At 36.9% G+C, this 15,504-nt stretch overlaps 1 protein-coding gene across 11 annotated transcripts in view; it reads left to right on the top strand.

Moving 5' to 3' along the window:
* TXNDC16 (thioredoxin domain containing 16) overlaps positions 1 to 15,263 on the top strand; it is a 143,685-nt gene extending 128,422 nt beyond the window's left edge. For 10 of the 11 annotated variants that reach the window (XM_010588637.3, XM_023546165.2, XM_010588635.3 and 7 more), the window contains one exon: positions 1,841 to 8,181. In XM_010588637.3, coding sequence (XP_010586939.2) covers positions 1,841 to 2,106 — 266 coding nt within the window. In that variant the 3' untranslated portion in view covers positions 2,107 to 8,181. Of the gene's footprint in view, positions 1 to 1,840; positions 8,182 to 8,596 lie in introns of those variants that run through there. The other variant, XM_010588634.3, reaches the window with a different exon arrangement.
* Positions 15,264 to 15,504: the final 241 nt, after the last annotated feature.

The following is a 15,504-nucleotide window of genomic DNA, read 5'->3' as shown; positions in this document are numbered from 1 at the left end:
TTTGTTTAACCTGGATCAGGCAGTACTAATCTGAAGCATCAGTTGCTGGAGGCTGCCAGTGTACTGAGTGCCAGGACTTTGTATAATTGAATCTGAGTTAACCCATTGCCATTGATTTGATTCCAACTCAATGGTGACCCTATAGGACAGACTAGAACTGCCCCATAGGGTTTTCAAGGCTGTAAACTTTACGGAAGCAGACTGACACATCTTTCTTCTTCTGAGTTGGCTGGTGGGTTCGAACCACCAACTTTTAGGTTAGCAGCTGAGTGCTTAACCACTGCACCACCAGGGCTCCCTAAGCTGAGTAAAGAAATTATATAACAATAAAGAGTACAGAGATTACACATATACATATGCAATGTTTTGTTTGAACTTTAATCAATCTAGAATATTGCAATTTATATAAATTTCCTAAGCTTTTAAAGATATTTATTTGATTTATGAAGAGATGCCAAAGTTTGTATTTTATGAACATTTATTGGTTTTCTTTTCTTTTTTTATTACCATGTAGCAGTATATAGACTTTTTCATGGGAGTTTATTTTTAAAAGGTTTATTTTGCACATTTCCTTATATAGTTTATTTTTCAGAATAGCATTTTAAATGTTTTTGTTAGGTGCTGTCGAGTCGGCTCTGACTCCTAGCGACTCTGTGTACCACAGAACGAAACACTGCCCAGTTCTGCGCCATCCTTAAAATCATTGTTATGCTTAAGCCCGTTGTTGCAGTCACTGTGTCAATCCATCTTGTTGAGGGTCTTCCTCTTTTCTGCTGACCCTGTGCTTTACCAACCATGATGTCCTTCTCCAGGGACTGATTCCTCCTGACAACATGTCTAAAGTATGTGAGACACAGTCTCACCATCCTTGTTTCTAAGGAGCATGCTGGTTGTACTTCTTCCAAGGCAGATCTGTTTGTTCTTTTGGCATTCCATGGTATGTTCAGCATTCTTTGCCAACACCACAATTCAAAGGCGTCAATTCTTCTTTGGTCTTCCTTGTTCATTGTCCAGCTTTCACATGCATATGATGCTACTGAAAATACCATGGCTTGGGTCAGACACACTTAAGTCTTCAAGGTGACATCTTTACTTTTCAACACTTTAAAGAGATCCTTTGCAGTAGATTTGCCCAATGTAATATGTCTTTTGATTTCCTGACTGCTGCTTCCATGGGTGTTGATTAGCATTTTAAATGGACCAACTAAATTCTAAAACTGTTTTGTAAAATCTGTCTACTAAATTGAGAACTAAAATCTATCTACTAAATTGAGAAAAGTTAGCTTTTAGTTAGTTTTATATATATATATATAAAATATATATGTAATTGGTTTTAATCAATTTTCCTATTCTAATGACCAGTATTTTTAAATAATGTTATGATTCACTTCTGTGAAGTTAATTTGAGAGAAGCAATCTAATCCCTATCTATGTTTATTTGACCCATAGCAATTTTTAATTATTCCTTATGTATAATTATTTTTATAAAATGATTTTTTTCATAATGTACAAAGGACATTAATCAAACTCTTCAAAAATACCAATATGTTTTAAAATGTAAGAAGATACTTGTCTAAATAACACAATAATAATGTATCCTTCAAAATTTTTTTTCTAGAATGATTCATAAATACTTGCTGTTCATTAAAGCAAGATAAGCAACAGACATATCAAGTTTCTTTTTGACAATGAATAAAAATAATTTTACTTTGTTTAGATAAGTGAAACTTATAAAGCCTTCATTACTACAAATAAAGTCTTTCAAAATAAAACATTATCTAGTTTATTCATGTGATTATTTTATAGCTGTTAATGTTTTACCCTTGATTCTGCCTTCCAGGAATTCTGCCTGCTGAGGAATGGAAACCTCCTCTTCCAGCTTATGATTTTCTAAGTATGATGGATGATGCAACATCTCCACATCCCACTAGGAAAGCTCCTGAGTGTATGAAAGAAACTGATGTGCAGGAGAATGACAAGGAACAACATGAAGATAAATCAACAGCCAGAAAAGAACCAGTTGAAACATTGAGAATAAAGCACTGGAGTAGAAGTAATTGGTTTAAAGAAGCAGAAAAATCGTTTAGGCATGATAAAGAGTTATGATGTTCAAAAGTGAGCTGATTTCATTGTGCTGTGGGAAGCTTTCCAAAGTTTTATTGGCCTATTTGATATACTTAAGAATTTACTGCTTTAAAGAATAATAATATTGGAAGTGTCTAGATTGGTGCTGTCCAATAGAAATATAATGCAAACCACATGTGTAATTTAAATTTTTCTAGTAGCCACATTAATGAAAAAGGTAAAAAGAAACAGGTGAAATTATGTCACCTAATAATTATATCAAATATTATGATCTCAAAATGTAATCAATGTGTAAAAATTGAGATATTTCACATTTTTTTTTGCAACAAGTCTTCAAAATCTGGTGTGTATTTTATAGGTACTGCACATCTCAGTTCAGACTTGCCACATTTCAAGTGCTCAGTAGCCACATGTGTCTAGCGACTACTGTATTGGATAGCTCAGCTCTAGACAAAAACGGATATAATTAATTTAACATAGTTCTAGTCATGATATGTATTTGAATTAAGATTAAAATGTAACTCCAGCTTAATCACAGTTAACAGGGGAGTCATACAGCTAGTAGTTGTATTTGTTTTGTTAAACTTGGATGTTAAAAATAGTGTTTCTTAACCAGGGGAACATTTTACCCCCAGGGGACATTTGGCAAAGTCTGGAGACATTTTTGGTAGTCATGACTAGGGGACTGCTATTGGCATCTAGTGGGTAGAGGCAAGGGGTGCTGCTGAACATCTTACAATGCATAGAACAGTCCACCACAACAAAAAATTATCTGGCCCAAAATGTCAATAGGGCTAAGGTTGAGAAACCCCATATTAAACTAACCTATACCCAAATGGGATCCTTAAATTTTCTGATTCTGCTTAATTATCATGTTTGAGAAAAAAATCTTAGATTAAAGATAAATATTAGATGGTCTTATCCTGATTATTAGCTGGACACAGTCTTATCTTTTCTTATAAATTTATTTTTATTTTCAAAAAGTGGTGAGAAGTAAACCTAAAAAGGACTCAGAGTTTCCTGTATATATATTTAAGAGACTCTTAAAACATTCTCGTTACTACAATTTATATCACTAAATTTCACATTGAATAGTAATTAAGCATTCTGCTATCCTCACAAAAGAGAGGCTCCCTCATATATATCATGTCTGAAATCTAGCCTTATAAGCTTGGGCAACTCAGTTGGTCTCCTTAGGCCATAGGGCCTCATTTATAAAATGAGAGGGCTAGACTAGCTCAAAAATTAACTTTTCATTCAAGAAGCACTCTTATTAGACTGACCTGTTTGTAGCGGTTGTTTGTCTCATTCTCCTGTGTGCATTTTTGAGACATTTATTGAGAACATTCTTCTTGGTGCGCCACTGTATTTCCCCTTGTAATATCTACTTGGAGTATCTTGTTCTCAAAGTTTTCTCCACATACTGTTACCTAATACAACATTTATAACTGGAATTAAAAAAGTAAAAAATGGCTAAATTTCAATAAATACATGTGATATAGGCCATTTCATTGTAACATAGGCCATTTGCTACTCTTAGCATCCCCATTTCCAGTTTTTCCCCTACAGTTCATATTTCAGTTAGCTCTCACTTGTTTTTATTTTTAACACGTAGAAGATATGAGAATGAACTTTACATATAGTTTTTAGTTATAAAACATCAGCCTGGCCATTAGAAAATGCTAGTGAACGCACAAGCACATAGAGACATGAAATTCATTAGTCATTGGACCATGGCCAGCAATTTTGACAGTTATCAATATATATGTGTGTGTTTTAAAAATAATTTAAAATGTCTGGATTTCAGGCTACTTCCTAAAGCTTCCTTTGGTTTCTATCATGCAGTTGGACCACTTACCGTATATCAGTTAGGTGTCTTTGGTTGCAAGTGACAGACATTCAACTTTGGCTAACTATAGCAAAATGGGAATACTGAGTAATTCACAGAATTAGAGGAAAGTTTAAACCAGCCTGTGAAAAGACAGGAACCAAATATGTTCAGGGATCTGTGCAGCAGGAACTATTAGCCCAGTGCTGAATCAATTCCAGCTGTTTTTTTCTATCCTTTGTCAAGACTCAGGGAGTCCCAGGAAAGTTGGTTAGGGGAAGAAGAAGCACCCAATGGGCAGCCCTAACAAGACATCCACAATGTAGAAGAGATTAATCTCACAAAAGAAATCTAGATTTTGTTTACCAGAAAAAGAATGAATTTTGGGAAGTATACAAAACAGAAATAGAAAACCCATGAGCCCTCGAGACATCACTTGCTGTTCTGTCTTTTGTATCCTCTTCAGGTTTTTCTGCCACATCCTCCCATCCATTTTTGAGAGTCCCGAAAGCTCTCACTGTACCCTCAAATGGTTCTAATTTTCCTGTGTGTTCCCCTGATCCCCTATAAGAGTTGATGGCCAGTGCACATGTGTGGTCTGTGTAACATCTCATTCCTTCTGAATCAAACTCTTTGACCCTTTCCTTCCTCACTTAGGCTAGACAGTAAACATCTTTGGTCCACTGCTTCCAGGCCTTATGATGAAATATTCCATGAACTGTTTTTCAAAATTTCTGGAATTCATCAATCTTATGCTTCCTTTAAAAGCTAATTAAACATATGTAAGCCCTGCTGTCAAAGGGCGGCTCAAGAACACAAAGTAAAGTATTATAGTGACATGTGCAAAGAGCTGGAAATGGAAAGTCATAAGGGAAGAACATGCTCGGCGTTTCTCAAGCTGAAAGAACTGAAGAAAAAATTCAAGCCTCGAGTTGCAATAGTAAAGGTTTCTATGGGGAAAATATTAAATGACACAGGAAGTATCAAAAGAAGATGGAAGGAATACACAGAGTCATTATACCAAAAAGAATTAGTCAACGTTCAGCCATTTCAAGAAGTAGCATATGATCAGGAACCGATGGTACTGAAGGAAGAAGTCCAAGCTGCTCTGAAGGCATTGGTGAAAAACAAGGCTCTAGGAATTGATGGAATATCAATTGAGATGTTTCAACAAACAGATGCAGCGCTGAAGGTGCTCACTCGTCTATACCAAGAAATATAGAAGACAGCTTCCTGGCCAACTGACTGGAAGAGATCGATATTTATGCCTAGTCCCAAGAAAGGTGATCCAACCGAATGTGGAAATTATAGAACAATATCATTAATATCACATGCAAGCAAAATTTTGCTGAAGATCATTGAAAAATGGCTGCAGCAGTATATTGACAGGAAACTGCCAGAAATTCAGACCAGTTTCAGAGGAGGACATGGAACCAGAGATATCATTGCTGATGTCAGATGGATCCTGGCTGAAAGCAGAGAATACCAGAAGGATGTTTACCTGTGTTTTATTGACTATGCAAAGGCATTCAACTGTGTGGATTATAACAAATTATGGATAACATTGCGAAAAATGGGAATTCCAGAACACTTAATTGTGCTCATGAGGAACCTTTACATAGATCAAGAGGCAGTTGTTTGGACAGAACAAGGGGATACTCATTGGTTTAAAGTCGGGAAAGGTATGTGTCAGGGTTGTATTCTTTCATCATACTTATTCAATCTGTATGCTGAACAAATAATCTGAGAAGCTGGAATATATGAAGAAGAATGGGGTGTCAGGATTGGAGGAAGACTCATTAACAACCTGAGTTATGCAGATGACACAACCTTGCTTGCTGAAAGTGAAGAGGACTTGAAGCACTTACTAATGAAGATCAAAGACCACAGTCTTCAGTATGGATTGCACCCCAACATAAAGAAAATAAAAACCCTCACAACTGGACCGATGAGCAACATCATGATAAACGGAGAAAAGATTGAAGTTGTCAAGGATTTCGTTTTATTTGGATCCACAATCAACAGCTGTGGAAGCAGCAGTCAAGAAATCAAATGACGCATTGCATTGGGTAAATCTGCTGCAAAGGACCTCTTTAAAGTGTCGAAGAGCAAAGATGTCACCTTGAAGACTAAGGTGTGCCTGACCCAAGCCATGGTATTTTCAATGGCATCATATGCATGTGAAAGCTGGACAATGAATAAGGAAGACCGAAGAATTGATGCCTTTGAATTGTGGTGTTGGCGAAGAATGTTGAACATACTATGGACTGCCAAAAGAACAAATCTGTCTTGAAAGAAGTACAGCCAAAATGCTCCTTAGACACAAGGATGGCAAGACTGCGTCTTACATACTTTGGACATGTTGTCAGGAGGGATCAGTCTCTGGAGAAGGGCATCATGCTTGGCAAAGTACAGGTCAGCAGAAAAGAGGAAGACCCTCAACAAGGTGGATTGACACAGTGGCTGCAACAATGTGCTCAAGCATAACAACGATTGTAAAGATGATGCAGGACCGGGCAGTGTTTTGTTCTGTTGTGCATAGGGTCGCTATGAGTCAGAGCTGACTCGATGGCACCTAACAACAACAACAACAAGCTCTGGTGGCATAGTGATTAAGGGTTCGGCTGCTAACCAGAAGGTTGGCAGTTCAAATCCACCAGGTGCTCCTTGGAAATCCTATGGGGTAACTCTACTCTGTCATATAGGGTCACCATGAGCCAGAATCAACTCGATGGCAATGGTTTTTTTTTTTTTTTTTGAAGTTGAACAATAAGTAATAACCTATCAGTGGCTAGCTTTGATAATGTAACTGAATAGGTATACCTTGGAGATTGTAATTCTGCTTAAGATGTAGAAAGCTACAAGAGAACATTACTATTATCCTACCAACAAGGAAAAAAATCGTAACTTAAACCCATCACAAAAAACAACTAAGGGAACTGAATTCCAAAGAATGACAGACGTCTTCAAGAGGCGACATGAAACACCGACTGTTTCACTTTTGGCAGAGAATGGGAGATTGCCATCAAAACAAGAAGAAATTATTAAGAACTAGGAAGAGTCTAAGATTTTATCCCACTTGCAAGTTAGTAAGTTAGCTTTCCATAGTTTCCTCAGTTTGAGAAAAAGGACATTATTATAGTGGTAGCATTAACTACAGTGTCAGCATTTGTGTTGATTCCCTGAGCCCCAGTCCTAAAGTGCAATAAGAGGGACAGGTGACACCTGCACATGCAGTGGTTTGCATTACAGGGGAGAACCCTGAGCTTAGGGAACCCAAATATTTTATAATGAGTATTAAGCACACTTGTCCTTTACTCTGGAGGGAGACATCTTTATTATACTAGAAAGTAAGCAAACCTGCCCTTTCCTGTAGAAGGAGATGCTATTTCTCTTTTCCTATCCTTGTGAACATCTTTGGAAAGATCCAGAAGAAAGGCAGGCAGTGTCTCACTTTTAAATCATGCAGAAACATGAGAGATAAATGGAGAATTGTCTCCTGACAGTAACCAACTAAAATATTAAAGCATTCGTTAAGTGTGGGTTAGAATATTCGTTTAGAATAAGTGGAAACCCCTGACAGTGGTTCACATTCTCTCAGGAGCCCCTTTGCACAGCTCTGCACTGGGTGTACGTGAGAAGTATTGAGGCAGGAGATTAAAAAGAAGAAATCCCTCAGTGATACAGGCATGTAAGTGGTGATTGATCTAATAATAATTGGGGGACAGGCATGAAACATTGCGCGCTTCCTCAGCCATTTCATATGAAGGAAAAGCTATTTGCCTACTGGGGAAGAGACACAAAACCTTCCTGCCCTCAGGAAGAAATCCACTACTTCTGGAAGAGTAAAAGCAGAATCCCTTTACTCTGGTGAGAGGCAGGAAACCTCTTGGGCTCAGGATCCTATACGAATAACAAAGTTCTGCTATCACTGGGAGAGGTGCAGGAAAATTTGCTCCAGAACTGTGAAGGATAGTCTTCCATGTTTGAGGTGCCATGGGGGAGAGGGAGGCAGTTCTGAGAAGGCCCCATTTCAAGGCCCAGGTACGCAGGCCCTGCCTAAATCGGAGAATGGATCGAGAGAACTGAGAGCCCTCCCAGCCCCACCCACTGTGAGTTTAGTATTGAATAATAAGGAGCAACAGTTTACCACTTCGGCAGGAGCAGGCTTGTACAGTGACATTGCTTGATGGCATAGGCTGGCAGGGACTGCTGAAAGCAGCGGGTAGAGCAGGAATAATGAGAAAAAAAAAAACCTCTGGCACCCATGTTCCACTGTAAGTACATGGTAACAGCAACCCATCCTAGGGAAACATGCAGACTATAGTTCATCAAAGGTAAAAATAGCACCAACAAAGTCCAAAGCCATTTTTACTGACTAGTTTAACTTGTTTGGCCCACACTAAATGGCCAAATGTAAATACTACTTATCTCAGTCTCTACTATTCTCCACAAGATGCATGGCATTCAGTCAACAGGTATAAGAACCCCTGAAAAGAGAAAACAATCCATTATCAAGAGATGACCCAAATGTTGAAACTGTAAGAGACTTTAAAAAAAACTATGATAATGGAAAAGCTGGGCACCCTACATGAACAGTTGGAATTTCAGCAGTGATGGAAATGCTGGAAATAAAAAACATATGATGAAACACCGATTAAGAATGCTATTTTTCATTGGTAGGCTCATCAGTAGACTTGACACAGCTGAGGAAAGAACCAGTGACCTTGAAGATAAGTCAATGGAAATTATCCAAACTAAGATACAAAGAGAATAAAAAGAGTGAATAAAACAAGAAAGAAAATCAAGAGGTGTGGAATAATATAAAAATTTTAAATACATGTAATTAGTGTTCCAGAAGAGAGAAAAAACACAGTATAAGAATATTTGAAGAGATAATGGTTGATAAATTTTCAAAACTAGTGAAAGGCAACAAATCTCAGATCTAAACACACCTAGACACATCACGGTCAAATTGCTAAAAACCAAAGATAAAATCCTGAGGATAGCTAAAGCAAGGAAAACGTTCATTTTCACTCCCTCTTCCCTCCTTCCCACCCCCCCACCCCGGACTTTAAAAATGTAAAAATCATTTTTAGCTTGATGGCTGTCCAAAATCATACACACACTGGATTTGGTTTGTTGTCCATAATTTCCTGACCCTGGCCTAAAGCAAAAACAATAATATACTTTGTGATTTGTAATATGTAAAATACATGACAAGAAATTGTTGATAATAGTACAAAGAATGGGAGGGAGGAGATGGAAGTATACTGTTGTAAGGATCTCACTTTATATATGAAGTGGTATAATACATCATATTTGGAGGTAAATTGTGATAAGTGAAAGATGTTTGTAAGTCCTTGAAAATCACTTAAAAAAAAAAAGATGTATCTAATTAGCCAAAAGTGAAGATAAAATGGAAAATAAAAAATACTCAACATAAAAGAAGGCAAGAAAATAAAATGAGACAAATAGGAAACACCTAGCAAGATGATAGACTTAAATCTACCCATAGGAATACATATATTAATGTAGATGTTCTGTACACCTGAATTAAAGGCAGAGATTGTCAGATTGGATACAATAGTAAGTTTTAATTATATGCTGTCTCAAAAAGAAAAGAAAAAACTTTAAATATGAAGGTATAGATTGGTTATAAGTAAAAAGATGGAAAGAGATGCAAACACTTTATCAAAAGAAAGCTGGAGTGGTAGCTATATTAATATTAGACAAAATGGACTTCAAAACAAGGACTATTTACAGAGATAGAGACATTACACAATAATAAAGAGGACAACCCATCAAGATGATGTAACATTCTAAATGTGCATGCATCCAAAAACAGAATTTTTAAAAGCTGATGGAACTGCAAGGAGAAATAGACAAATCCACTATAAAAGTTGGAGGCTTTGATACTCCTTTCTCAGTAATTGACAGAATGGGCAAACAGAAAATCTTTAAGAATATAAAAGACCTGAACAACAACCAACTTCACCTAATTGACATTTCTGAGACATTCCACTCAACAACAGAAGAATACGAATTTTTCTTAAGTGCACTTGGAATGTTCAGCAAGGTAGATTATATTCTGGGCCATAAATCAAATCTAAACAAATTGAGGCAAATTGAAATTTTGCAAATGATGTTCAGTGACCACAACAGAATTGAACTAGAAATCAGTAGCAGAGAGATAACCTGGAAAATTTCCATGTATTTGGAAATTAATCAACACACCTCTAAATAATCATGGATTAAAATAGAGATCATAGGGAATTAGAACAATTTGAATTGAATGAAAATTTGTGTGACATAGCTAAAGCAGGGTTTAGAGGAAAATATATAGCACTGTTGTTGTTAGGGAAACCCTGGTGATATACTGGTTAAGAGGTATAGCTTCTAATTAAAGGCTTGGCAGCTCGAGTCCACCAGGTGCTTCCTGGAAACCCTATGGGGCAGTTCTACTCTGTCCTGTAGGGTCACTATGAGTCAGAATCGACTCGACAGCAATGGGCTTGGTTGGTTTGGTCTTTGTTAGATGCCACTGAGTTGGTTCTGACTCATTGTGATCCTTCATACAACAGAACAAAACACTGCCTGGTCCTGTGCCATCCTCACAATCATTTGCTATGTTTGAACCCATTGTTGCAGCCACTGTGTCAATACATCTTATTGAGGGTATTCCTCTTTTTTGCTGAATTTCTACTTTACCAAGCATGGTGTGCTTCTCCAGGGACTGGTCCCTCTTGGTAACATGTCCAAATTATGTAAGACAGTCTCTCTGTCCTTTCTTCTAAGGAGCATTCTGGCTGTATTTCTTCCAAGACAGATTTGTTCCTTCTCCTGGCAAGCTATGGCATATGCAGTATTCTTTGACAACACCGTAATTCAAAGGCATCAATTCTTCTTCGGTCTTCCTTATTCTTTGCCCAGCTTTTGCATGCATATGAGGCAATTGAAAATACCTTATCTTGGATCAGATGCACCTTAGTACTCAAAGTGACATCTTTGCTTTTCAACACTTTCAGGAGGCCTTTTGCATCGGATTTGCTCAATGGAATACGTTGTTTGATTTCTTGACTGCTGCTTCCACGTGTGTTGATTGTGGATCAAAGTAAAATGAAATCCCTGACTTCAGTCTTTTCTCCGTTTATCATGATGTTGCTCATTGGTCCAGTTGTAAGGATTTTTATTTTCTTTAGGTTGAGGTATAATCCATAGTGAAGGCTGTAGCCTTTGATCTTCATCAATAAGTGCTTCAAGTCCTCTTCACTTTCAGCAAACAAAGTTGTATCAGCATATTGCAGGTTGTTATTGAATTTTCCTCCCATCCTGATGCCTCATTCTTCTTCATATAGTCCCGCTTCTCGTGTTGTTTGCTCAGCATACAGGTTGAATAAATATGGTGAAAGGATACAGCCCTGACACACACCCTTCCAAATCCAAAACCGCACAGTATCCTATTGTTCTGTTTGAACGACTGCCTCTTGGTCCATGTACACGGTCTCTATGAGCACAAGTGTTCTGGAATTCCCATATAGCACTACATATGTATATTAGAAAACAAAGATGTCAAATAAATAATCTAGACCTCTACCCTAAGAAATTAGAAAATGAAGAGCAATTTAAGTCCAACTTTAAGTAATTTTTAAGTAAAATTAATAATTTTAAGTAAAATAAAAATAGAATTTTATTGGAACACAGCCATGCCCATATTGTCTATGGTTGAGTAGTTGTGACAGACTGTGTAGACCACAAGCCTAAAATACTATCTGGCTGTTTAAGAAAAAGTTTGCCAACCCCTGACTTAAATGAACTGGACAAATTCCATGAAAGATGAAAATACCAAATCTCATTCAAGAAGAAATCAGTAACCTGAGTTGTCCTCTATGTGTTGAAGAAATTGAATTTGTAGTTAAAAAGCCTCTCCAGATGATTTTACTGGTAAATTGTACTAAAGATTTCAAGAAGAAATAATACCAAGTCTTCACAAGATCTTTTGAAAAATAGAAGAGAGGAGGAAACAGTTGGTCTGTATTATCTGATACTAAATCCGGACAAAGGCATTTCAAGGCTAGAAACTACCAGTATCCCTCATGAACAGGCATACAGAATCCTGAACAAATATTAGCAAATCTAATCCAACACTATATGAAAAAGTTAATATACCATGACTAAGTGGGACTTACATCAGGGGTGCGAGGTTGGTTCAGTACTGTTATGCTTTGTTAATATTTTAGAAATGTCTTCCTAATACTCAAGTTGGAATAACTATGGTTTGTTCTTTCTGGTAAAAATGTGTTCAGTGAAAAAAATTGTGGCTACTATAGGCCTTAACTCAAGCAATCACACAATTGCTTTTCCGTAAGACCAACGTCAACTTTGAGATGCTGCAGAGGCTCTTTATGTGTACTTTCCATTTCATCGCTTAAATTAAAAAGACATGTACTCAAGCTTTGAGATTTAATAAAATTAGCAATTTTATTGCTTTATCAAAGAATTTTTAAATGACAGTGGCTTTTGTTTTTCTTTACTGTATGTGGTGATGAATATAATGATTACGAACCCTGCTGAATTGGGGAAAAGAAAAAAATTTGCTAAAATTAAAATCAGAAGATATAGATAAATTGCTATTGCTGTTTCCACAACATCAGATCTGATAAGTCAGTAAAAATATTTCACTGTCATTTAGAAATATGGGAAAGTCTTTTATCTTGGCAATTGTGACTTTACAAATATAACAAGTCATTTGAGATTCCCCAAAGCATAGACCACTGTGGGAAACTTTATAATATTAAAATAATTTATATCTGATGGCTTATCTTTGAGCAAAGAGAGGCTCTGGATTAAAGAACTCTTGTAAATAAATTGATTATAGTTTAGTTACTGTAGTATGCACTGATTTAGCAGAACATAGGGTAGCTCCCATGTTCACACCCTGTATAATCCCCTCCTCTTGAGTATGAGTAGGACCTGTGACTTGTATCCAACTAATAGAATACATCAAAGATGATAAATGTCAATCTCGTGATTAGATCCAGCTTATTAACCTACTTTTAGCAATTCTTCTTGCTGGCTTGATGAAGTAAGAAGTTATGCTGAGGAAGCCCATGTGGCAAGGAATTGCGAGCAACCTTTAGAGACTGTGGGTGGCCTCTAGGATCTGTGGATGGCCTACAGCCTCCAGCCAGCACAAAGCTGGAGCCCTTAGTCACATAGCCACAGGGAAATAAATTCTGCCAACAAATTAGCTTGGAAGTGGATTCTTCCCCATTTGAGCCTCCAGATGAGAATGCAGCCTGGTCAGCACCTTGACTGCAACCTTGTGATACGTTGAACAGAGAACATAGTAAGTCTGTGCTTGGACTGCAGACCCACAAAAACTGAGATAATGTGTTTTAAGTCACTAAGTTTGTAGCAATTTGTTATGCAGCACAGAAAAAAATAATATAAATGGGTATGCATGAAGTAATACATCCTCTACACACACACACACACACACATGCACACACACACACTTTATAATCTGGAGAGAAAGGGGAAAAAAACTTCCCAAACTAATAAATATATAATTGTTGCTGTTAGTTGCTATCAAACTGAATCTGACTCATTCTGGACCCATGTGTAATATATAATTACAAAGTATAACAACTGCAATGAAGGATATGTAGAAGGCAGTGATACAGAGTAATAATGATCTGAGGACCACCTACTTAAATACAATGGCCAGTTATGGCTTTTCTGAGGAGCTAATATTTAAGCTTAGACCTGAAGAATGAGATAGTCAACTACCCTGAAGTAGGAGAAAGAGCATTCTAGATAGTGGGAATAGCATGTAGAAGACTCTGAGGCAGGAAAGAGCCTGTCTTATTTGAGGAATGGTGTGGAGTCAAGGTGGCTGGAATTTAACAGGCAAGGGGGAAAGTGAGGAAATAAGGCTGGAGAGCTAGGAGTAGGCCAAAGTATGCAAGATTTTGGAAGCCATGGATGGTAAGGCATTTGAATATTAAGTGCAGTGAAATGACATAATTGGATGCAAAATTTTAAAAGAATATTCTGGTTGCTACAAGGTATGGCTATGGAGATGAGAATAGGATGGATTTGAGCTGTGTTTTGAAGGTTTAACCTATGGACCATGTTGATGCATTGAATGTAGATTTTGAGGGGAAGGGAGGAATCACAAATGACTCTTAGGTTTCTGATATTAATAACTGAAAGAATGTAGTGTCATTTACTAGACGAGTACTAGGGAAGAAACAGGATGCAGTTGGGTTGGGGAAGCAGAATATTAAAGTTTAGTTTTATAAATGCTAATATGTGATTTCAAGTGGAGATGTTAAGTAGACAGTTGAATACTTGAATCTGGAGCTCAGTTGAGAGTTTTTACTCAATGATTCAACAAATATGTATTAAGAGTCTTGGTTGTCTGCCAGGAACTATTTTTGGCACTGTGTGAATAAAATATAGTCTGTCCTTCATGGAACTTAAGTTCTAGTGCAGATGAAATGAAAAATAAATACACAGTTGAGTTAGGTGACTATAACTGATGATTTTGAAGAAAAATAAGGCAAAGGGGCAGAAGTGGTATGGAAGTTTTTTTTTTTTTTTAATATAAAGCATGTCAGCAAAGCTAATAGCCCATGAAACTGTTAAATGAAAAATGTAGAAAAGAGCCTATTGACATGATCATAATACCATCAATCAGAATATTATCAAAGGTAGCCCAAATCCACCTAAAATAGACATGAATGAAATGAATGAAGTATATGCAACTGAAAATAACTACTATTGAGTGGCCAGGAATATGGCAGCCTAAGTCATCTGGATTAACCCTATGATTAAAAACAATTTAAAATGCTAGATAGTTAATTAAAAAAAAAAAAAAAAATCTTTCTTAAAAGGATCTAGGGCCCTACAAGAAAACTGAGATTTTACTAGGCGAAAATCTAAACCAGAGAGATAAAGGAAGCACTGTAGGTGCTTTTCCCTAAGAGCATTTGCCCATGTGAGCTGACTTGGACTTTAGCTTTGCCATAGACCCAGTCAAAGGGCCCACCCAAGATGAAAATTAGGACTCCAAAGGGATACATCTGTGGGGTAAAAGTGAACTAGGAAAAAAAAAATCTACATTTTTATCTGCATAAGAAATCTGCATACTCAACTACTGAAAGGAAAGATGTTTTGATGTTGAGTAAGCAAAAGCAAAACAAACAAAAAACCATCCTTGAGAACATGAAACTATCTCTAGTCCTTGAGAAGATTTGCAAAACCAAATTGACATAACCTAGGTGGTCTAAAAAAAAAAAAAACTCAGGCAATAAATTTATTTTAAAATGGTCCCAAACATCTCCTAGACTAGGAAACTGGCAGAACCAAACACACATCCTCTCTGGGAAAGACCTCAAGGTATTCCCCAAAATAGTTTTTTCAGTGACAATGATCAACAGAAATTCCAGACAGAAGGAAAGCAAAGCAAAAGGGAATGAGGAGCAAAGTGGTAAAAACGTGGATGAATGAGCGTTGAGTGTATAAAACAATATGCCTTGTTGGGCTTTATTTTTTAAATGGCAAAATTAAAATATATAACAACA

The sequence above is a fragment of the Loxodonta africana genome, chromosome 10, assembly GCF_030014295.1.
Source record: "Loxodonta africana isolate mLoxAfr1 chromosome 10, mLoxAfr1.hap2, whole genome shotgun sequence".
NCBI lineage: Eukaryota > Metazoa > Chordata > Mammalia > Proboscidea > Elephantidae > Loxodonta > Loxodonta africana.
This window is presented reverse-complemented; position numbering and strand designations above follow the sequence as displayed.